The sequence below is a fragment of the Mustela nigripes genome, chromosome 2 (genome assembly GCF_022355385.1).
Source record: "Mustela nigripes isolate SB6536 chromosome 2, MUSNIG.SB6536, whole genome shotgun sequence".
Lineage (NCBI taxonomy): Eukaryota > Metazoa > Chordata > Mammalia > Carnivora > Mustelidae > Mustela > Mustela nigripes.
This window is the reverse complement of record NC_081558.1, coordinates 2898385-2921672: the sequence shown is the minus strand read 5'-3', so window position 1 is coordinate 2921672 and position 23288 is coordinate 2898385. Positions and strand designations below refer to the sequence as shown.

Genomic DNA, 23288 nt, shown 5'->3' with positions numbered 1-23288 from the left:
CCAATGGGCCACCGGCCGGGCTGGGACTTGGCTGTGCTCTGTGGGGGCCCAATGGGCCACTGGCCGGGCTGGGACTTGGCTGTGCTCTGTGGGGGCCCAATGGGCCACCGGCCGGGCTGGGACTTGGCTGTGCTCTGTGGGGGCCCAATGGTCCACCGGCCGGACTGGGACTTGGCTGTGCTCTGCAGGGGCCCGGCCGGGCTCACCTGGAAGACCTCGGCGCTGGTCTTCTCGTGCCTCCGGCCCAGCTCCTCCAGCTGCCCCTCCAGCCGGGCCACGTCAGCTCGCAAGGCCCCCACGATGCGCTCGTGCTCCAGGCGGGCCACGCCCCCCACACGCTCCCGCTCCAGCTCGGCCCGCAGCCGGGCAGCCTCCTTGCCCGTGGTCACCACCTCCTGCTCGAGGCTGGCGGCCCGGCCCCGCAGCTCAAGGGCCTCCTCCTGCAGCCGGTGGTGCTCGGAGGCCGGCACCGCCGACTGCCGCAGGGCCTCGGACGCCTCGCGCAGCTCCGCCAGGCCCCGCCGGGCTTCCTCGCAGGCGGCGGCCAGCTCGGCCGCCCGGGCCTCGGCCGCATCCCGTGCGTGTTCCAGCTCGGCGGCCACGGCCCGCTGCCGCTCCCCGGCGGCCGTGGCCGCGGCCAGCTGCTCCCGCAGCACCTCCAGCTCCCGGCTCTGCTCCAGCCGCACCTCCTCCCGCCGGGCCAGCTCTGCCCGCAGGCCCCGGGCCTCCTCCTCGGCCAGCAGCCGGCCCGCCCGGGCCTCGTCCAGCCAGGCTGAGGCCGCTTCCAGCTCGCGGAGGCGGGCGTCCCGGCCTCGGAGGTCCTCCCGGGCCTGCTCCAGGGCGGCCCGCAGCTGGACCATGTCCCCGCCGCCGCCCCCAGCGGCTCCATCGCCCTCGGCCTCCCGCACCCGCTCCCGGAGCCGGCCGGCCTCTGCCTCCGCTGCCTGGCACTTGCCGTGGGCCGCCTCCAGCTCGGCGGCCGCCTCCCGCTCCCGCTGCCGGAGCGCCTCCTCCAAGCCACGGATCCTGGTCTCCAGCTCTGCCTGCAGCTGTTCCCAGGCCTCCGCAGCCCCGGGGTGGAGAACGGGGCCCGGGGGGGCCCTTGGGGCTGTGGCCGCCCCCGCCGTGGCCTCCACACGCGTGGTCTCCATGCCCGCAGGCTCGGCCCCCGCAGCACCTGCTCCGCCGGCAGTCATTGCTGCTTCCTCTGCTTCCAGCTTTGTGGCCTCTGCTCCCGTGGCCTTTGTTTCTGGATTTCCTCCCTTTCCCAGAGCCTCGGGTTCTGTGGCCTCGATCCCTGTGGATTCTGTTTCTGTAGCTTCCGTGTCCATGGGTTTTGTCTCTGTGGCCTCAGTCTCCGTGGGTTTCGTCTCTGTGGCCTCAGCCCCCGTGGATTTTGTCTCTGTGGCCTCAGCCCCCACAGAAGCTGCCTTCACAGTTTCCACTCCTGTAGCCTCCTCGTCTGTGGTCTCAGCTCCGTTCACTTTGGCTCCCGGAGCCGGGGTGAGCTCCATTTCCATTGGCCCGTTCCTGGTGGTCTTGATTCCCGTGCCCGTGCCCTCCCCCACGGCTGCCTCCTCTTCCCCAGGGGCCCCCAGTGTTCCCTGTCGCTCCAGTGCCCGCAGAGCCTCGGTATGCTGCCTGCGGAGCTGGTCGAACTCAGCCCGAAGGGAGTCATAGAGGGCCAGAGGGACGACCTCAGCCGACCCGTTCACCTCCATCTCGTCCTTCTCGAAGCTCTCCAGGATCTGGGAGGTAGTGGGGAGCTGGTGGGAGCTTGTGGCCATGGGGGCTCAGAGTAGCCCTGCCACCTTCCCTGCCCACAGACTTAGCCGTGTGCCCACCCTGACCCCCCAGGGAACGATCCCTCAGGTCCTCAGATCTGTCCCGCCCCCCCAACCCCGGCCGTCCTGGGCCTCAGTTTCCCCACCTGGACCTTCTCCATCAGCTCCTGGTTTTGTCTGGTGAGTGCAGCCACCTGCTCCTGCAGTGAGGCCAGGAGCTCCTGGGTGGAGGGGCTTAGCTGTTTGGAGAGCAGAGCCTCGGCCCCTGGGGAGGCGCACAGAGTCAGCCCCAGGGGGCCACCGGGGATGGGAGCTAGGGGTCTGGAGCAGGGGGTCCGAGCCCCCAAGGCAGGCAGATGGAATGAATAACAGGTGGGGGCCGACCTCCCTCCCAGCTTCAAACTCTCTCCGCGCCTGTGGGTCAAGTCTCCACTTGCAGGAGCCTCAGGGACAAGAGGACCAGGGGTGCGCAGAAGAATGGGGCTGGGGGCTCACCTGGAAAGTCAGACAGTTCACCCTCCTCATCCTGCAGAGTGGCCACATCGTAGCTGGTGTTCTCCCGCTCATTCTGGGGAGGGGACAGGGTCCCACTCAGGTCCCTACCCCCTTCCCAGCCCCAAGACCTGCCCCTGAGAATCTCGAGCGGCCAGGGGATTCCGTGCATTTCCGTCGCTCCCCAGGCACATGACTGGCCGTGTCTGGCCCACAGTGTTTGCTGAGTGCCAACTGTGTGCCACGGGGCTACGCTGGGCTCCCCGGGAAGGACAGGGAACAGCCCAGCCACTGTGCCAATGTGTGACCATAACCCGATGCCTGGGGGGTGTATGCACATCTTGTGTGTGGGGAGGGCACACGGAGAGAGGGATGCCCGGCTGCATCCCCATGAAGGTGTGTCCGGGATCCTGCACTGGGGGTCACGTGGGGCTGAGGGTGTCTGCCTGTGACTAGGAACAGCTCAGGGTTTGTGATCTGCGGGGAACCTGAGGATGTGGCGTGGCCCCCGCACCTCCCGCGTGCCTTCCTGTGACTGTGTGTGATCTAGTGCTTGTGTCTGAGTCTGTTGTGTGGGTGTGATTGCTTCAGCCGTGTTTGCAGATTTGGGTGGGTCTGTGTGCGAGAGCACAGGTGCTCGCGCATGTTTGTGTAATCACGTGTTGGGGGAAATATTTGTGCATGTGCATGGGTTTGTGGGTGTGCCGTCTGCGTGGGATGGAGGAGCGTCTGTTGTGTAGGCGCCTGTATTTCTGGCGTGTGCGTGGGATCTCGCTTTCCTCAGGGATGCTTGCTGTGGTCGCCGGTTTAAGGTGCAAGACCACGTGTGTGTGAGGGCGGCCGTTCACCTCCGTGGGTCCCAGCCCCGCATTTGGAGAAGTGTCCACTTTGGGCATGTTATGTGTGCGGGTGTGGTGCCTGCGATGGCGTGTCTGTAGGTCTGCCTGTTGTGTGCCCTCCTAGGAGAGCCTGTGCGAGTCCTGGGGTGGTTGTCCTGTAACCTAGGGGGGAGAAGCCCCGCCCCCTCCCGGCCCCGCCCCCTGCCTGGCCCCGCCCTTGCTTGGCCCCACCCCCCACACCTCCAGCAGGGACAGCCGGCTCTGCAGACTCTCCACCTCCCGCCCCAGGCTCTCCTTCTCCTCTTGCTTCTCAGCCAGCAGCTGCTGCAGCTCTTGTACCTGGAAGGGGGGCAGCAGCAGGGGGGCTTGGCCAGCCTTTGGGAGGAAACACGGGGTGCCTGAGGGGCTGGCTCTCTGCACCTGCCACCTACCTGTCTCTCCAGGCTGTGGAGGGAGCTGGCCTCTACCTCTGGCAGCTGACGGGAAGAAGGGGGGACCAGGCTGGAATCTGGGTTGCGGGTCGTCCCCGCCCCACCTCCGTAGTAGCCCCGGATCCCCACCACAGACATCGGCTGTGCACCCACTGTGCACCCAGCACCTTGCTCTGCCCCCGGACTCATTACTAAGGACTTCTTGAGTGTCTGACCCTGTTTGGGGCCATAATTCATTCACTCGTCCACTGAAATACCCGTTCTTCCAATAAACACCCAGTGTGTACTGTGAGCCAGTCATGGTCAAGCATGCCTATCCCCGTGGGCTTACAGTCAAACGGGTGACCATGAATAAGATACATGGTATTCCCAAGAGCACGAAGCACTTCGAATAAAAATAAAGAGAATTGGGAAGAGGGTGGGAGCTATCACAATTTTAAATAAGGTAAGCAGGGGAGGTGTCTTTGGCAAGCAGTTCCTGAGCAAAGACCTAAAGGAAAAGAAGGAAGGAGCCACAGGAGCATCTGGGGAAGAGTGTACCAAGCAGAGGGCACCACACAAGCAAAGGCCCTGGGGCCGGAGCGGGCCTGGAACACCGGCGGAAACAGCAAGGAGGCCCGTGTGGCTGGAGGAGAGTGAGCGCGGATGGAGAGAGGGACGTGGGAGCTAGGAGAGGTGAGGGGAGTCTTCCCTGCAAAACTGCACCCCACGCCAGGCTTAGCCTGGCCCCTCACCTCCTGCTTCCTCCGTTCCTGGTGCTGCTCCAGGCCCCGGATCTTCTGCAGCAGGCGGCCCCTCTCCTGTCGCAGCCGCACGATCTCCTCATACGCATCTCGGTCATCCTGTGCCCCCCCCCGCCCCAGGGACCCACCACCTTCATGTGAGGCCCAGGGGCTGCCCCCTCCTACACCTGAGCCAGAGCTTCCCCCCCTCCTGCCTGGCCCCTGTTCCTCCCCCGATAGTCGGGGCGTTGCTCACCGGCAGGGGGATGCTGGCAGGGGGCTGAGGTGCCTTCCGCTTCTTGGGAGCCCCTCGCTTTTCATGGCTGGACACGGAGTTCTGGGAGAAGGCGGGGAGGGGGCACATGGGGAACGGGCCAGTCTCCCACCCAAACTCACCAGCCCAGCCCACTAGATGTCATCAGCCCCAACTCGGGCCTCACTTCCTGCGTGACCCTGAGCAAGCCCCTTCCTCTCCCTGGTCCTCGCTTATCCCAGCATAAAAGTGGCAGCGCTTCCTGCGAGTCCCAGATCTAATGCTTTGCTCTCTCCCCCTTTGTGCCTTGCTACGTGCTGCTAGACCAGATCGCCTACAAGTTCCCTTTCCGTGTGGAATGGAGATGCTGTAGAGCTGGGAGGGAGGAAGAGGCCAGACCTGCCTTTTTCCGTGACCTACACCAGCCTCACCAAACTCAGTTCCCTCTACCACTACACCCCAGCCCCATGATTTGGCCCCATTCCCACAGTGTTCTCACCCGGTGCTGAGAGTTACGCTGTGGGCGATGCTGTCACTTGGTGGCAGCGTACCCAGAAAGTGGCATTCACCCCAAACAGGTCTTCCTAGGTCATAACCCCGGGACAAAAGTCCATCTCCTCCTTCTCATTCCATAAAGCTTGGAGCGGGGAGGGAGGAGGCGGTGTGTGCAGGGGGAGTGGACTCATTCACTGCTTAGAGATCCGTACCTGAGATGATGCCTCGCCCGAGTCATCCTCTAGGAGGGCAGGGAAGAGAGGGAAGCAGGGTCAGGCCCTCTGTTTTAGGGACTCCATTCCCAGCCCTAGGAAGGGCACTAGGGAGAGGACTCATGGCTGGAGTGGGCTACCAATGTCCCCAGAATCGGGACTTTGAAAGTAGGACTCAACTACTTTTGCAGACGGTAACAGGAGGGCCACCTAATAAAGGGAGCACAGTGGCACCTCCAGGATGGCTCAAGTAGGGGTGCCAAGTCTTAGGAAGGGCAAAGATCCAAGGATAAGGATGGCCCAGGAGAGCAGAGTGGACCCCTAGATTAATTCAAAAGCTCTGGGGCTCCTTGAAACTGTTCTGAGTAATATCAGGGGAAACATGAAACCTCTCCTGATGCAGCAAATAGAGATACCTTGAAACTACCTAGAGTAGGGAAAGGGGTGACAAGATACTGCTCGGGAGGAGATGGGGTGCTTGAATTTGTATGGGGGGGCTTGCATACCACTGGGTGGTGAGGGGCGCTGTGCCGCCTCCTGCAAGAGATGCAGGATGAGTTTGTCCCCCGCTAGGGCACCGTAGTGAGCAGCGTCCTGGCCCAGTGCGTCGGTGATGCCTGGCTGGGCCCCGCCTTGCAGCAGAACCTCCACTGTTTCGGGGTTGGCCCCCTCACAGGCAAACATCAGCGCTGTCCTACCAGGAGAGGCGGCTACTGAGGAAGCAAGGACTTTCTCAAATCCCCAAGCCCTCCTCAACAACCCAGGCTGGGGGTGGGGTGGGGGGGAGGTCAACTAGTTCCCCCACCCACAGAAATTAACGACTTGCTCAAGGTCACATGGCATACAATGGACTCACTGGGAGGGCAGATACTCACCTCCCCTGCAGGTCCTGGTCATTTGCTGCTGCCCCCTGCTGCAGGAGGAGGCGGCACAAATCTGTGTGACCCATCTGAGCTGCTATGATAAGGGGCGTTGTACCTGACTGGTGGGAAATTAGGGGAAGGACGAGACAAAAGGTGAGAGGCTGACCTTGTAGGTAGGGAAGCCTGTATGAGTGCCCCTGAACCTCACTCCAGACCTTTTCATACTCTTTAAAGGGAGCCCGGGGTGCTGCCACTTGGTGACGGTGTACCTCAAATACAGCATCTTTCCCAAAAAGATCCCAGAGGCTCACCCGATCTCGGGGATTCAGATGTGCCTTGAAGGAGCAAAGCATTTCTGAGCAGGAGATGCAGCCGCCGGCCGCTGGAAAAAGAGGGAGGGTAGGTAGCACAAGGTTTAGACATTTTCTGGGGGCCTTCTGCCTGGGGTGATTCTTATCCCTCATTTCATGAGAAGTTCCCACCTTCCCTGGGAGGCCAAAGGCAAAGGTATGACCTCAGGAAATTGAGGTCCAGCCAGGTCCCTGGTCATCCCGTAGGGTCAGAGACAGAGCTATGATCAGGTCCGCTAACCCGCTGTCCCAGGCTCTTTCCATACTCCATCACAGCTCCCTCTTCAGGTGCAACTTTTGACTAATTTTTACGTATTTCTTCTCTTTCATTTAACTAGTATTGTTTAACTATTTAACTATTAACTACCACACTCCAACTCTCATATAGAGGGTATATGTTTGCTGGAGGGATCTGACATCGGTTGAGACTGGGCAGGCTTCTCGCGGCTGGATCTGAGTTCTGAGTTTTAAACGTGAAAGGGGGGACAGTAGATGTTTCTGCGCAGGCAAGAGCCGTGAAGTGGGAGAGAGCTTCGTAAGGTCAAGGAAGTGGGAGACTGTGTATGTCCAGAGCCGTGAAGAAAGAAGGAAGGGTTTCACACTAGGGGTCACTGGAAAAGTCGACAAGCTCTATCTGATGGCCTTCTCTGTGCCTGAGCGGGTATGCAATTTGGTTTTCTGCTCCCCATGCTTAGAACGGAGCCTGACACACAGAGCAGGAACTTAATAATATTTATTGCGTGAAAAAAACCTAGTGATCTCCCACTGTGACAAAAGGCATTTGCCACCACTAGGTGGCAGCATACTCCAACAACAGGGAAGTTTTAACCGGTGCCTTAAAACCCTTAAGCAAACCCAAATGCGTGTTCCCAAAAGGTCGGACGTTTCTTGAGCCATTGGTGAAAGTCATTCCCTAACTGGGCATGATGGACAGACGCTGGGCCTGGACCGGGTTCGGGAAGGTGGGTTCCTTCCCCTCCCTCAAGCAGGAGTTTGGATCGGATGGTTTGGAAGGGTGCTTGGACCTTTGGCCTGCCTGAGATCCTCTAGGACTTGGTCAAAGGAAATTGCACTCTGGACACACACCCCCACCCCAACACGGCCACCACAGTTGTCACCAGGCCTGGCAGACATCAGGCTATGCTCTGGGGTCAGACAACCTGGGTCTTCTCTACTTTCTTACGGGCCAGCCTCAATCACCTTGCCTGTCCAATGGGGTGCCTCTCTGTGGCCCAAAGGGTTGCTGAATTTTAATGCTGGGCCCCTTGCCTGGCACACAGCAGGTACTTGGGAGGAAGGAGGCAGGACGTTCATGGTAGGTCCCCAGGACCCCGGGTAGAAGAACCCCTAGCCCTACTGCCTCTGGGTCATGGTGGGCAGGGCGACGCTGGGCCGTACCCACCTGCATGATGCAGGGCTGTCCACCCACTGCTGTCCACAATATCCACCACGCAGGAGGCCTGGGACAGGAGGGGTGCGGGTCACTGGAGGTTCCCTAGGAACTGCCCCTTCTTGGGCCGGGATGTACTTCTGGCCGCTCCCCTTAGCACTTCTTCCTCCCCTATCTCCACCCGGACCCTCAGGTGACTCGGCTTTTAGGAAAACTGGTGAAAAAGTGGAAATCGCCGGGAGCTCAGGAGAAGCTGAGGGTTTGGGGGGCTGGATAGGAGCTCTGAGAGTGACTGTGGCTAAGAGTGACCTAGAGTTTGGGGCAAAGCTGGGGCTTGGGAGATATCTGGTACTGGGAGTGTATCTTGGGTGTGAGGAGTAACTTGACACTCTGGGAGTATCTGGTTGTCCAGGGAGTAGCTGAGTAAAAGAGTCTAAGACACAGCTAGGATTCAGGGAGTATCTGGGAGCTTGGGGGATTTCTAGAACTCGGGGAGGAGGGGAGGGGGCCCGGGGAAGGAAGCATCTTGGGTTGAGGAAGTATCTGACACCAGAAAGTAGATGACCTGTAGCAGCTGCTTCAAACAATGTGGGTGCCCGTACTTGGCGGCCAGGTGGAGGGCGTTGTAACCTGAAAAGCAGGGAGCATCTGCTTGGGCTCCACCTATGCAAGGAGCTTCCAGCTGCTCCCTAAACCTGTGTCAACCATCTGTGATGAGCCTCCCCGTGTCCAATAAGTCCCCAGACCCCAGGTACTTCTCCAAATCATGAGACTCCCGGTGGCCAGAGACTCTCCAAGCTCCAGCTAGTCCACACCCCAGACGACACTCCACTCCCACGCCCTCCTCAGGCCCCCCATCCTGGCAACACCCCACAATGCCAGCTCCTCCGTATGCTCAATGACACCGCCCCTGGGCCTCCAGCTGTCCTACCTGTTCCAGCTAGTCTGGAAACCCTTGCTACTCCATGTGCAATCTCCCCGTCTTTGATACTCTACAAATCCCCTGCTGCTCCCTAAGTCCGGACTGCCATGCCTCCTAGGCTGCCCCAAACCTTCAGACATGGCTACGCCCCACCCCTACTTACCTCCTGAGCTCCAGCTAGCCCCTTTGGCCATGCATTCGATCTCAGGGCCCCGGTTGTCAGAGGCCCAGATTCTCCTTTTGTCCTAGCTACTCCACATACCTGAGATACTACTCCCTAACCTCTGCTTGTGAGTCTCCTGTCCCCCAGATACTTCTCAAGCTCAGGTACTCCTCTAGTCCCGTCACTTCCTCTGACCACTACCCTGAATGGTGCCAGCTAGAGTCTCTTTCCTTCGGCACCGCAGCCTGACATGTCCCTGTGCCTCCCTGGGAGCACCCAAAGGAATCCTCCTCCTTTTCAGGGAAGCCACAGAGCAGGGCGAATCGGACCCTCAGGCTGGGCACCTGGTCTGAGCTCCTCATCCCTCCCCAGGACCCGGCAGGCAGTACCTGCCCCATCCGTGCTCATGACGTTGGCGCCGTGAGCCAGCATCACCTCTAGGCAGCTGGCTGCACCCCTCATGGCAGCCAGGTGGAATCTGGAGGTCAGAGATAAGGGATCAGCAGCAGGATGACCAACCCTTGTCCCTCACACCCCCCAGGGCATAGGCACTCACGCGGACTTGCCCTCGGGGTCCAGCTTTGTGGGCACCAGCCCCTTGCGGGTGATGAGGGCGGCCACCCGCGCTGCGTCGTCGCTCTCCACGGCCTGCAGCAGCCGCTCGTCACTTTTGCCCCACTCCTGGCTCTGCGGGGGACACCCAGAGGGTCGTGGGGCCAGGCGATCCCTGCCCCCACCCCGCTCCCCCTGGCTGGGGCTCCAGGCTTCACCACCTGCCCCTGGGCACTTGCCTGGCGCCTGCCTCTGGCTGCCGGCTTCGGGATGGGGCAGGGGCCGCAGGGCGGGCAGGAGCCAAGGTCAGAGGGGCTGAGCCACAGCTGCAGGGGGAGGAAGTCCTGGGTGGGGGTCTAAGACAGCATCCCCCCCCCGCCCGCACCCCCCCGCCTCTGCCCCCAGGGCCAGCCTACATCCACCACCAACATCCTCCTAGTCAATTTCCCCCAGATCAGCGCCCCCATCCTTTAGTGAAAACCCCCTTCCAACATCACCCCCACCTCCAAAATCCTCCTACAGGACCCCCTAAAAGTGTCCCTTTAAATGTCCTCAGAACTGTCCTCCGCCATTCATCCTTCTTAAACTGACCCCAAAATGCCACAATTGTCCCCCCAATGTTACGGGTTCTGTTCCCCAAAAAACGTTACTTAGCACGAAATGCATTCCAAAATGTCTTCCCCAAATTCCTTAAGTTTCTCCAAAATCATCCCCCCAAATGACCACAATATCTGTCCTAAAAATGTCCTTCCAAAACAATCCCTTGAATGCCTCCTGAATTTGTTCTCCAAATGTCAATATATTGTCCCGAAAATGATCCCTCAGAATATAGTCCAAATTGTCCCCTCAAACGAACCCACCCAAAAACTGTTCCCCTAAACTGTCCCTCCATATTTTCCAGTGTCCCCATCTGTTCTCAGAACTGCTTCCCAGAACGTCCCCACGTCTCCCCAAATGTCCCACCCACCCCCCAACCTCTGCGCCGCACCCCCCCCAACCCCCTCACTCCCGGTCCTTCCAGGGTCTGGGGGCAGGGGTCCAAGTCGGGCGCGGGCGGGGGCGGGGAGGGGCGGAGGGGGGAGGGGAGAGTAAGGGCCCGAGCCCCGCCCCCTCCCGCGCCCCCTCCCCTGGCCCTACCGCGGAGGAGGGGGCGGCGCACACGCACAGCTGCTTCATGGCGGCCGGGGCGCAGGGTGCCGGGCCCCGTGCTCCGGGAGGCGACCGGGCCGGAGGGGGGTGGGGTGGGGCTGGGGGGGCCCCTGGGGAGGGACCGGGGGTTGGAGGGAGGGGCTGGGGGAGCCTGGAGACGGGGCTGGAGGGGCCCCGGGAGGGAGGAGCTGGGGGCTGCAGGGCGGAGGGGGTCCGGAGGGAGGGGCTGGGGGGTCCGGAGGGAGGGGCTCCGGGGGCTGACGGAGTGCCCGGAGGAAGGGGCAGGGAGGACCCGGAGGGAGGGACAGGGGGCATAGGTCGGGGAGGCCCGAAGGGAGAGGCGGGGGGAGGGGGTGGGTAGTCGGGGCCGGGAGGGAGGGGCTGGAGGGAGGGGCTGGGAGAGCCCGGGGCGGGGGACGGGGGCGGGTGTGTGGGGGGCGGGTTGTCCGGAGGGAGGGACTGTGGGCTGACACAGGGCCGGGAGGGAGGGGCAGGGGGCAGCGCGGGGATGCTGGGGACCCTGAGGGAGGGCCGGGACCCTAAGGGAGGGGCTGGACGGGGTCCGCAGGGAAGGGCTGGGGTCCGGGAGGGAGGACTGGCGGGGGTTGGAGGGAGGGGCTGGAGGGAGTCGGAGGGAGGGGCAGGGGCCTAGAGGGAAGGGCTGGTGGGGGCCGGGAGGAGGGGCTGGAGGGCGCTGGAGGCAGGGGCCGGAGGGAGGGGCGGCTGGGACTTGGTGGGGGCCGGAGGGAGGAACTTGGGGGTACTCGAGGGAGGGGTGGGGGTCCCGCGGAGCTCTGTAGCCCGGCCCGCGCGCCCCGCCCCCTCCCGGAGGTCCCGCCTCCACGGTAGGGGGCATGTGGGGGAGGGGCTAGTCTCCGAGACCGGTAGCCGCCCGGGCACGCCCTGACCTTCCTGCTTGGAGGAGGATGCGGCCCGCAAGGCCGGCTCGCTCGCCCCCACGGGCCGCCCGCTCGATCTCCGGGGACCCGCCTGCAGCGTCTCCGCCTCGTCCGAGCTGGCCGCGGGTCGCAGGTGACTCCGGGCGCGATCCCCCGGCACACAGAGCTTCCCACTCTGCGCCGCTACGCACTCGCGCACGGGGGCGACCCAGCAGTCTGACAAACTTGAACCTTGAGTCCAGGGCCCTGTCCCCAGGCGCTCAGCACTTACATTTATGCGACCCCCTCCCCCGCCCCAGGGACTTGCTCACCTGCTTCAGACTTCACTGTCCTCACCTGGAAAATGGGTTTCAAAATAAACCGTAGCTACTGTCCGCGGTGGGTTATCGGAGGACTAAGGAGATCGGCCACGCAAAACGCTCCCCAGTGCCAGGCACACAGTAAGGGCACTCAACATGGATTCATTCGTCAAACACGGATGTGCTTGCGTCCGCGCGTATCTAATGCTGAATCCCGAGGACACAGGCCATCCTAGGTGGTCCGAGCCGGGAGAGGACCCATCTGCTCCCAGGGTCTGGGTCTCCTGGGTGTTCTCGCAGACTGGGGGCCCCTTGACGGCAGGGCCAGGCACCCCACGGTGGAGTGGGGCCGCTGGTAAATGTTTGCAGAGTGAATGAATGACTCACAAGGCCAGGCCTTCTGAGCCGTGTGAATTTCAGTCACTCAGTCCATTTGTCCTACAGGGTGTCTGGTGCTGCAAAGGGCATGGCTCCCCGTGTTGACAAGACCTGTCCCCGGGGTCCCTTGGGGGTCATATACACCCAGGGATTCATGAACCAGGGTGACTGGGGCTGTAGTGGGGGAAGCCCAGGCCAGCGGGAGCTCAGAGAGGATTCCTGACACTGGGGAGTCTGGGAGGAGTTCCGGGAAGAGCTCAGGGGAGGATGGGCAGGGACAAGATCATGTTCAGGAGAAATGATGAAATTATCACTCGCCTCCACCAGCCCAGTTGCCTGTGTCCTCCTGGTCCAGGACCAGCTGTTTGGGGCTCACAGTTAAGGGTAGGACAGAGGAGGAGGCCTGTCCGCGGAAGGAGGGGGAAACCAGGAATGGGAAGCCACGAGAGCTTCCGAAGGTGGGACCGCCCACTGTGTTGATGAGTTCACAAAGGGGCCATGGGGTGAGTCGGGGAGACACAGAAATGAGAGGGGACAGAAGGGATGGGGGCAGAGACAGCCTTCTGGAAGCTGGGGTCAGCCGCCGTGACTGTAGACAGGACGGGGGAGCCTCAATCTGCCTTGGTCATGTCAACCTACTGTGTGACCTTGGGCCAGTCCTGCTCCTTTTCTGGCTTTCAATTCCCCGGCTGCTACATGGGACAGATGATGCAGTAGGCACCCTAGGGCTGGGCGCCTCCACCCGGGCACCGCGGACATTCAGGACCAGAACGTTCTCTGTTGGGGAGCTGTCCTGGGCAGCAGGGGGCTGAGCAGCATCCCTGGCCCCCACCCACTGGATGGCCAGGGAACCCCGAGTGCGACCACTACAGAGGTCCCTCTATAGACCTAGCTCAGCGTCCCCGGGGGGCAAGATCTTCAATTCTTAGAACATCTTTGGGCAGGAGGAGGGGGAGGTGAGGCAGAGAAAAGGAGAGTCTGGTACTAAGTAATCGGGGAGGGGTGGGTATTGAGGGCTCCTGTGACTCACACCTGGTGGGCAGTGCCCCTCTCAGGCTTGCCAGGGGGGAAAGTGAAGTGGATCTCCCAGTTCTGGCCTCGAATTTCCAGGTGCCTTGGCCTGTCCTCCTGGATTCTGTACAAGCTCAGACAAACGCCCCTCAAACCCGCCCCCCAGGCACGTGGACACCACCATCTCCCCCCCACACACACACAGTCATCTACCAGCTGACCTCACCGGCTGTTAACTCCATGCACGGACCCAGTCCTACACACGGTGCAGCCCTGTCCCTGCAGGCTCCCTGCGGGGACCCCTCCGCCCTGGTCTCCTAGTCCCTGGGCTTGTCCCCCAGCTTCCCGAAGCCTGCATCAGCTCTTTTCTCTCTCCTGCTCAAAACCCTCCAACAACCTCACTTGGGGTAAAATCCAGACAAACTTGTGATGGCAAAGAAGAGCAGGGGTTATGGGCTCCACCTAGAAGGGGGCAGGCTGCATAGAGTTGGGGACGGGTGTTTCCGGAGGAGGAAATGGCCCATGGATGGCCAGAGGTTAGAAACACAGTGTCCTGGAGGACTGCACGTGTTCTAAGAGGGACAGTCATCTGTCATCTGGGGGGGGGGGCAAGGGTCTACAGAAACTGGTCTCCTGGCGTGCCAAGTCCCACCCCGGCCTGGTTTTGTGCAGCTCAAGTCCTAAGAATGGTTTTTACACTTACAGGTGGTTGGCGGGGTGGGAATCAAAGGAGAATAATATTTTGTGATCCATGAAAATGACATGACATTCACATCTCAGGGTCTATAAATAAAGTTTTATTGGAATGGGGCCGAGCCCATCCACGGGCAGCAGTCTGGATTTTACTCCCATCATGGGTCAATGAAACCAACCCTGATCTCCAGCACCTATCCCAGGGTCTGGCCTGGGGTAGGGACCCAGTATTTATGTCTGTCGAATGGATTAAAGAATTAATAACTCTGGAGAATACCAATGGGAGGCAGACAGACTTTTCCAGGAAGCAGTGGGAATCTACGGACCTCTAAAGGCTCCCATTTTCTTGCTTGTGGGACCTTTCTAAAACCTGACATAAGGGCAGGAAGCCCGTGGGAGCTCCAGGACGAGGCTCACAGCTCCAGTTAAATCCCATCTTATGAATGGGGAAACTGAGGCCCCGAAAGGCTCTGAGAAGGCTCAGAGCAAGGATGGCCATGTGTTGGGGGCTCGAAGGAAAGGCTGGTGGGAAAGAAGCAGAAAGGGGCAGGGAGGGAATGCCAGGCAGCAGGCGGGACAGCCAGGGTGCTGGGGGGGGGGGGGGGGGGCCGGGGCCCGGGGAGGAGGGAGGGAACCGTCCCCAGAGACAGCTGGGGGTGGGGGTGGGAGGCAGGTGTGTCTGTGTGTCTGCAGTCACGCAGTCATGGTGTTTGCTTTCGTCCCTCTGGGGAGCCGAACAAAAGCCGAACTTGACTCCTGCTGTCTGCCCAGAAACTGGAGACGGCCAGTGGGGGGAGGGACAGTGAGCTGCCCAGCTGCCTGATGGGGGATGCGGAGGGCAAGCTTCTCCCCGTCCGCCCCCAGGTCTCTCGGCGCTGCTGCCCAGGCTCCTCCCTACCTCCCAGACACCCCAGACACCCTCACACCCAGCCTGAGGCTTTAACCCCTGTCCACACCCCCCACTCACCCCCACACCTGTGCTATGCGCCCAAAACCCCCATGTCCCAAATTAGGTGTCTTTGGGGTTGTTGTTGTTTTTTTTTTTAGCTGCACAAAACCTTTTGAAGGATTTGATTTCAATATAATTCTGCTTTCGAAATGAAACAATGATATGGCTTGGGTTACCCCTGGCTACCGCATCTCAGGAATTCGGGGGGGGGGGGCGGTAAACGGGAACAGTCCACCTTAAGAACGAATTTCAGATGGTACAGAATTTTAGGTCATTCCGCAATGAATGAGTCTGACTCTGTGAAACATTTTGTAAGTGGTTCGTGAGCCTTTATTCCTGCCTTTGTAGGTCCCTACCTCTTTCTTTTTTTATCTGTAGACTCCCTTCCCTACCCTAACCTCAGGGACGTCCTAGCTGTGTGACCTTGGGCAAGTTTCGTAACCTCTCCGGCCTTCTCTCCTCATCTATTAAGTGGGATAATAAAAGCTCCCACCCAATACGATTGTTAGGAGGAATAAATGAGCTAACATCTGCAAAGCACACAGTAAGCTCCTTATGGTGTTCAAAAACATACAAATAAAACCAAAAATAGGTGAAGTAAGTAAAAATGAATTCAATGATACTACATTTAAATTTTACAAATGAAAATAAATCAAAGAAAAAGGAACATTAAGCTTTAAATCACAGAAATAAATTAATAAGAGGGGTTGGGAAAGCCTGAGGGAGCCACCGGGGGCTGGGGACAGACCCACACTCACCTAACTAGACAGGACGAGTCTGCACCCAAACCCAAAGCCATCTGACTTTATAAGCAGGCATGTTCCTATGCCCCTTCCTTTTTGGCTTTCCAGGACTCCTTGGGCTGGGCCCGCTTCAGGATCACCCCGCTCACACGCTCTACTCCAGCCCAAGGAACCCGCTCATCATCCTAAGATGCCCTGAATCCACCGGGCCTGGCCCACCCTCTGAACTTTGCCTGCACTGGTCTCCGTCCTCTAACCCTAGATTCTCTCAATCCATGCCCTGGACTGGACCCCACGCTAGCAGGCACTTGGAGGGGTAGGCACAAGGGGGTGTGTACGACGGAAGAAGGAACATCTCCCTCTGGGAGTTCACGGTCCAAGGCATGGCTGCATGGGAAGCCAGCTCCAGCCTACCCCAGGGCCTTTGCACTGGCTGTCCCCTCTGCCTGGAATGCACTTCATTGAAATATACACACAATTCCCTCCCTCTTTCCCTTCTGATCTCTGCTCTGACGTCAGCTCCTTGGTGAGGCCTTCCTCAACAACTTGCTTTAAAGTTGCAAAAATCTCCCCTGCCTTGGGCGCTCCCTTTCCTTGCTTGCCTTTGCTCCTACATACCTTGTTGACTATCCACCACCCTGCCCTACTGTCAGCTCCAAGAGAGCAGGCATTTCCTCCTACAACAGTGCCTCATACAAACATTTGCTGAATGAATATGCAAGAGCCAGAGATAAGGATCCTTGAGAAATTGAGTCCTCAGAAAAGCAAGCGGGCCACTGGAGCTTGGGAGAATGGAGACCCTTCTGGAAGAAGAGTTCTGGGCCCCAAACAGGGTGGGCCTGGAGAGGGTTTGACAGGCAGCAACATGTGCAAGAGAGGGCTTGCCCAGCAGAGGGAACAGCAGGGGCAAAGGTCCTGTGGCTAGAAACTGAACAGGAAGCAGTGAGGACGTGAAGGCAGCAGGAGAGGGAGGAGAGGGAGCAGAAGCTAGGGGTGGGAGGGGGGTGCTGAGGAGCCTCGGGAGAACCGGGAGGGGCCTGGTCGAATGGAAACTGCCAGAAGGATCAGAGGAGGGGCCGAGGACAGTGTTCCAAAGGCCCAGTGGCTCCTCTGCCAGGCCCTGGGGCACAGGAGCCTGAAAATCGGGGGACACTGGGCATCTCAGTGGCCTCAGACTCACCTCTGTCTTCTTAAATCGCGCCCGGAGGGTCTTCATGGCCGGCGTCTGATGGTTCTCCTCAACCCAGGCCACCTGGGGAAGCACAAGATTGGGGTGGGATGGGTACCTGGTAAGCTGGAGGGTCACCCACCTCCCCTTCCTCAAGAGGACCTCTTCCTCATCCCTGGGCCATTTCAGACCCTCAAGCAGGACCCAGACGCAGGATGTCCCATCTCCTAATTGCTGTGTGTCCTTTGGCAGGTCACTTACCCTCTCTGAGTCTCACCTTCCCCCAACTTAAAATGAGGGAGATAATCCCCTTTTGACCCACTTGTGGTGGGTTTTCAGTGACATCCCTAGCATAGAGCCTGGTAAACAGTAGGTGCTCAATACATATACCTCACCAGTATTCTCTGTTGTCTGAGCAGATCCAGCCTTTCCTGGTCTCCAAGCTCCCATCTGTGCAGGTACTTCTACACAGAACGCTCTTTCTTCTCCTTCTTTCCTGGCGAATTCTTATGTATCCCTCACAGGCGGGTTCCAAAATCCCGTGTTCTTTTTTTTTTTTTTTTTTTAATTTTATTTATTTATTTGACAGACAGAGATCACAAATAGGCAGAGGCAGGCACAGAGAGAGAGAGGAGGAAGCAGGCTTCCCACTGAGCAGAGAGCCGGATGCGGGGCTCGATCCCAGGACCCTAGCATCATGACCTGAGCCCCTAGGATCATGACCTGAGCCGGAGGCAGAGGCTTTAACCCACTGAGCAACCCCCACCGGCTCCCCAAAATCCCGTGTTCTGATGAGCTTCATCTGTCGTCCACAGGCTGAACTCTTTTAACTCCTCAGCCTGGGTTTCCCTAACCCTACTTGGGTCCCTTCCTTGGCCGCAGCCCTGGCTTTGAAGGCTGCAAGTGTCTGGGCAGGAACCGTCGTCCTGAACAGTGAGGGGCTCCTGGTGACTGGGCCCAGAGCTGAGGCCACCTTAGCACCAAGGCACGTTTTTCGGATAATCAGAGAAGATTATCTGCAGCCGAGTCATGGAGGCAAGTCCCCCCAGGGGAGCAGAGGTGTCCAACCTGCCTGTGAATTCTCGAAACTAACCTTCCACCTGTCCGCCCACCATACGCCCATCAGAGCATGTACACAGCCGTCCGCGGGCTACCCGCCACCAAGTCACCTTCTCGCGGTTCCTCATGACCTTTTAGCCACAGTTCGTCCACCACCCACCCACCGTCCATCCACCTCTACACCCAACGCTCACCCATGCAACCCCCACTCCTGCATTCACCCATTCACCCCTCCCGCCTACCCACGGACCTATCTCCAGACCAGCTGCCCCTCCAGAGACCCCTGCCCATCACTCAGCACTCACCCTACCCTCTTCCTTCCTCTCTGTCTCAATCTCACCCAGAGCTGGGTGTAGTAAGACACCCAAGAGGAGTCCACAGGTTGGCGGGGCAGGAGGGGATCCATGGGCTTGGGGGACAGGACTGGCTTCCTGGAAGAGGTGATGGTATCTAATGGGGGACCTGATGGCCAGGCAGGAAGCTGAGAGGGGCGGCAGCAGATAAACCGGGTACGGGCCCTACGCGGTGCAAAGGCTGGCAAGTGGGAAGTGCGTGCGTGTGTGTGTGTGTGTGTGTGCGCGCGCGTGCACGCGCACCTGGGTAGCTCCTCAGCACAGCTGGGACAGATGTGGGCCTCGCCTTGCTCCCACACACCAGGGCCCTGAGGCCCTAACGGGCGTCTCCATCCCAGGCTTCCCTCGCTTCCTCCTCTCCCACCTCCTGCCACTCCAGTCACGCTAGCACCAGGCCTCCTCGCCCTCTGCCGGCTCCGGTTACCTGCTCCCAGCTGGGCCACCAGCTCACACCCGCAGCTCCAAGCGCTCAGCTCAGACACCCGATCAGCTCTGAGAGGGCAGCCGCCCCAGGGGGCCGGGGATGAGCAGAGGGAGGAGACAGGCTGGCCGTGAGGCTGCCTGCTGGCCAACGAGCTCTGGTGGGAAGACACCCTCGCTCTTCCAACACCCCCACCTCTCTTCCCTGGCTTTGCCCTTGCTGTTTCTCTACCAGGAACGCCCCTTCCGTACCCCATGTCGCTCCGGAAAGGCTCACTCTCCCCATCTCATTCCTACTCACTCTTTGGATCTTTGCTGCAGCACCCCCTCCTCCAGGAAGCCTTCCGGGATGTACCCAGGCTGGGTCAGGTGCCTCCTCTCAGCTCCCTATGGCTCGGTGCCCCTAAGGCACCTTAATCACACTAAGTCACCATCTGCCACTCACGGGTCTGTGTCCACCTTCTCGCCACAAGGTGCCGCCCTTGTTCTCCAGTGTCTCCCCCGCACGGTTGTGCTCAACACGTTTCTTCAATGCATCCTCAAGGCCACCGGCCCCAGTGCCTTTGAGCAGGCTCTTAGCTGGTCACCTGTCCTGCCCTGTGCAGACTACCACCCGGCTGGATGACGCCCCGGTAATTCGGAGCGGCGTTCAAGCCCCTACGTGGTGAGGCCCCACATTGCCCCCCGCACCGCCCACGTGCACGACTGCCCTGCTTTGGTGACTTTATTCCCTTCTGAAATGTGCAGCGGAAAGAGCCCCGACTGGAAGCACGAGTCCTCTGTCCTCGTGAGGGACGTGGGGAATTCAAAAGGGGCGCCGGTTGCTTGTGCCCCTCACTTTAGAGCTGACTGGCGCACTGTCCCACGGCCGGCAGCCCGTTTCCCGTCACCCTGCAACACTCCGAAGAAAGTTGCCCTCCCTTCGCCAGCACTAACGATGGCGCCCGAGGCGTCAGGCGAGGCGCACGCGCCTTGGAGGCAGAGGCCGGGCGCGTAGGGCGGAACGCGACTCCTCCCCCGCCCCACGTCCCGCCCCGTTTCCGGCGGAAGCGGCCTCAACAAGATAAACTTTATTGTTCCCGTCGGGACGGCGAGGATGTCGGTGAATTACGCGGCGGGACTGTCGCCGTACGCCGACAAGGGCAAGTGTGGCCTCCCCGAGGTGAGCTCGGCCCGGCGTCCCGAAGGCCGCCCGCAGCGCCGCGGGCTGGGCGGGGTCGGGCAGCAGCGGGGCATTGTGGGAATATCGGGAGGCACTGAGGCTAGACAATGGGAGGGACTTCCCGGAGAGGAGGGGGCGGGAAGTGACGCCCCCTGCGCTCCCGGGGACCCGGACGCCCCCAGCCCCCAGTCGGCCTGGCCGGACCGAGGGAGCCCCCCGCGTCGCGGGAAGTCCCGAAGTTCTGATGAGGGAAGCGCGCGAACGCAGTTGCAGGCGGAAGGCTCGGCAGGGGCGAAGGCGGGGAGGTGGGAAGAAACACTCTTGGGGCACAGGTTAGGTGAGAGGTTTCCAGAGCCGGGCCCGCAGGGCCCGCACGTGCCAGGCTGGGGAGCTGACACTTTATCCTGAGGGTGATGGAGAGGGGTTTCAGGTTGGATGGACGTAGATAGTTTCAGCAAAACCCCTTCTGCTGCTCTAGGACTTGGGGTGAGTCACTTCCCTTCTGGGTCCCCTAGCCCCTCTGTAACCTGGGGGGAAGATCGCCCCATCCCCTAAAGCCCGGTCCGCGCGCTCTGAGGCGTTTAATAAGAGCCCTCAGAATCCCTCCCGAAGCCCCTCCCTTCTCCTCCTGCCTGGCCCTTGATTAGTCGCTTGATTCCACAAGCATTTATTGAGCACCTACTATGCACCAGGCACATTCTCATCCCTCCTTCTGGCAGGGAGACAGACAAGGAGAAAGTAAATAGAAGTCCGATGGCGGTCAGCTTCAGGGAGAAAAGCAAAGAGGGCAGTGGCGAGGAGACCTGGGGCTGCATTGAAACCAGGACCCAGGAGGCATCACTGAGATCACTTTTCTTTTTTCAATTTTTTTTTAAAGATTTTTTTAAAAATTTATTTGACACAGAGAGAGAGAGATCACAAGTAGGCAGAGAGGCAGGAGGAGAGAGAGGGGGAAGCAGGCTCCCCGCTGAGCAGAGAGCCTCTCCTGGGGCTGGATCCCAGAACCCTGAGATCATGACCTGAGCTGAAGGCAGAAGCTTAACCCACTGAGCCACCCAGGCACCCCTCAATTTTTTTTTTAATTGTGGCAAAATCCACAACATAAAATGTCCCACCTTAACCATTTCAAGTATACAGTTCAGAGGCTTAGAAAACATCCACACCATGGGGCGCCTGGGTGGCTCAGCAGGTTAAGCTTCTGCCTTCAGCTCAGGTCATGATCCCAGGGTCCTGGAATCGAGCCCTGCATCGGGCTCTCTGCTCAGCGGGGAGCCTGCTTCTTCCTCTGTCTCTGCCTGCCTCTCTGCCTACTTGTGATCTCTCTCTGTCAGATAAATAAATAAAATCTTTTAAAAAAGAAAACACCCACACCATCCTGCAACCACGCCACTACCCTCCATCTCTAAAACTTTCCATCTCCCCACACGGAGACTGTTCCTGTGAAGCTCGGACTCCCCACCCCCTGCCCCAGCCCTGGCTCCCACCCTCTTCTCTCTGTCTCTGTGAACAGGACTCCTCTGGGGCCCTCCTAGGAGTGGGGTCCTGCAGGAGGGGTCTTTCCGGTCTGGCTCCTCTCACTGAGCCCAGTGTCCTCAGGGGTCCCTCCATGTCATGGCAAGTGTCAGGGTCCCTTCCTTTCTAAGGCTGGATTGTACTCCAGCGTGTGGACGGGCCGCGCTGTGCTTATCCTTTTGCCCATTGATGGACCCTGGGGTTGATTCCACATTTTAGTGATTGTAAATGATGCTGCTGTGAACACAGGTGTGCAAATGAGATGATTTTTGAGCCAAGAGCTAAAGGAGGTGAGAGAGGAGTCATGTGGGTAGTGCTGTACCCTCTGCCTAGAGCCTGTGCAAAGGTCCTGAGGCAGGATCAGGCCTGGTGTGTTGGAGGAATAGCGAGGAGGCATGTGTGACTGGAGGAGAGTGGGTAAAGGGCAGAGAGGGGGAGGAGGAGAGGGTAGATAGTGCAGGGCCTCCGGGGGGGGCCACTGGGAGGGCTTAGGCTTTTTTTTTTTTTTTTAATATTTTTATTTATTTATTTGACAGACAGATCACAAGCAGGCAGAGAGGCAGGCAGAGAGAGAGGAGGAAGCAGGCTCCCCACTGAGCAGAGAGCACGATTTGGGGCTCGATCCCAGGACCCTGGGATCATGACCCGAGCCAAAGGCAGAGGCTTTAACCCACTGAGCCACACAGGCGCCCCAGGGCTTAGGCTTTTAAGGAGGGCTTAGGTGTTTTTTTTTTTAAAGATATTATTTATTTATTTGACAGAGAGAAATCACAAGTAGACAGAGAAGCAGAGGGGGGCTTAGGTTTTTAGGCTCCCTAAGGATGCGGGAGCCCCTGTGGACAGAGGAGGGACATGAGGATAAGCTCCCTTTTCCAGTGGGTTCTCTTCCCCCTACTACCCCCCACCCCCAGGAAAGGCAGAGGAATCCCAATCTGTGGCTAGTGGCTTTGCCACTTGGGACACGTTTTGACCTCTGCCTTCTCTGTGTCCCCTGACAGATCTTCGACCCTCCTGAGGAGTTAGAGCGGAAGGTGTGGGAGCTGGCGCAGCTGGTGTGGCGGTCCTCCAACGTGGTGTTCCACACAGGTGCCGGCATCAGCACCGCCTCGGGCATCCCTGACTTCAGGTCTGTGGGCATGGAGGGAAGGTTGAGGCAGGGTCCGCTACCGCCAGCATTTTCCCTGTCAACTCACAGAGGCTTGGCCATCAGAACCAGTCCTGCCGCCTTCCCCAGGGATGTTGGGGACTGGAAAGACCCCGCCCTTGCAGACAGGTCCCTTTAAGTCATGCTCAACATTCCATTGGTCACTCACACCTCATTGGCTAGAGTGTGGTCACCTGACTGTCCCTAGCTGCAAGGGATCCTGGGGAAGGTAGTCTTTTGCCTGGTCCCACCATGCATGCCCAAGTACTGGGGTTCTATTACCTTAGACTTTGGGAAGATTGCTGTCAGGGGCAGTTGGCTCCATGCTCACTTGCAAATATTTTTCGGTCGGACCTGGTGTCAGGCAAGTGGCTTTAACCATCCCGACCTCAGGCTCTCACCTGTTGACAAGGGTGTGTACCAGTGTCTAAGCCCCTCCCTGCTTGGGGCAGCCTGTGTTGGGCAAGAGTCTTCTTGCTGAAGCACCAGGGTCTCAAACTGGCACCCCCTAGCGGCCTCTGAAGGCACCGAGTTTCCTATAGGGCAGGCCTGTTGTGTTTATACTCCCTCCCTAGGCCTCATAGGCCCTTAGCCCAGACTTGCAGCGGGAGAGCGGATTCCTGGTTCTGGGAGGAATGTCACACTTCTTTTTTTATTTTATTTTATTTTATTTATTTATTTTTTTAGATTTTATTTATTTATCAGAGAGAGAGAGGGAGAGAGAGCGAGCATAGGCAGACAGAATGGTGGGCAGAGGCAGAGGGAGAAGCAGGCTCCCTGCTGAGCAAGGAGCCCGATATGGGACTCGATCCCAGGACGCTGGGATCATGACCTGAGCCGAAGGCAGCTGCTTAACCAACTGAGCCACCCAGGCGTCCCGA

At 59.4% G+C, this 23288-nt stretch overlaps 2 protein-coding genes across 9 annotated transcripts in view; one reads left to right on the top strand and one right to left on the bottom strand.

Moving 5' to 3' along the window:
- ANKRD24 (ankyrin repeat domain 24) overlaps positions 1-19090 on the bottom strand; it is a 23625-nt gene extending 4535 nt beyond the window's left edge. Inside the window, exons 1-17 of one of the 5 annotated variants that reach the window (XM_059388677.1) lie at positions 18891-19090; positions 16770-16841; positions 9473-9603; positions 9306-9394; positions 8397-8461; positions 7844-7901; positions 6403-6473; positions 6104-6210; positions 5735-5922; positions 5229-5257; positions 4525-4605; positions 4281-4388; positions 3547-3591; positions 3356-3454; positions 2280-2352; positions 1931-2049; positions 207-1748 (exon numbers count right to left, since the gene is read on the bottom strand). In XM_059388677.1, the coding sequence (XP_059244660.1) occupies positions 207-1748; positions 1931-2049; positions 2280-2352; positions 3356-3454; positions 3547-3591; positions 4281-4388; positions 4525-4605; positions 5229-5257; positions 5735-5922; positions 6104-6210; positions 6403-6473; positions 7844-7901; positions 8397-8461; positions 9306-9394; positions 9473-9603; positions 16770-16805 (2841 nt within the window). In that variant the 5' untranslated portion in view covers positions 16806-16841; positions 18891-19090. Of the gene's footprint in view, positions 1-206; positions 1749-1930; positions 2050-2279; positions 2353-3355; positions 3455-3546; positions 3592-4280; positions 4389-4524; positions 4606-5228; positions 5258-5734; positions 5923-6103; positions 6211-6402; positions 6474-7843; positions 7902-8396; positions 8462-9305; positions 9395-9472; positions 9604-9707; positions 9795-10605; positions 10980-16769; positions 16842-18593; positions 18655-18890 lie in introns of those variants that run through there. The other 4 variants (XM_059388676.1, XM_059388673.1, XM_059388675.1 and 1 more) reach the window with 4 other exon arrangements.
- A 539-nt stretch (positions 19091-19629) lies between these two features.
- The window catches only part of SIRT6 (sirtuin 6), a 9831-nt gene continuing 6172 nt past the window's right edge, over positions 19630-23288 (top strand). For 2 of the 4 annotated variants that reach the window (XM_059388670.1, XM_059388668.1), the window contains exons 1-2: positions 19640-19751; positions 22262-22389. In XM_059388670.1, coding sequence (XP_059244653.1) covers positions 19686-19751; positions 22262-22389 — 194 coding nt within the window. In that variant the 5' untranslated portion in view covers positions 19640-19685. Of the gene's footprint in view, positions 19752-20067; positions 20238-22261; positions 22390-23288 lie in introns of those variants that run through there. The other 2 variants (XM_059388672.1, XM_059388669.1) reach the window with 2 other exon arrangements.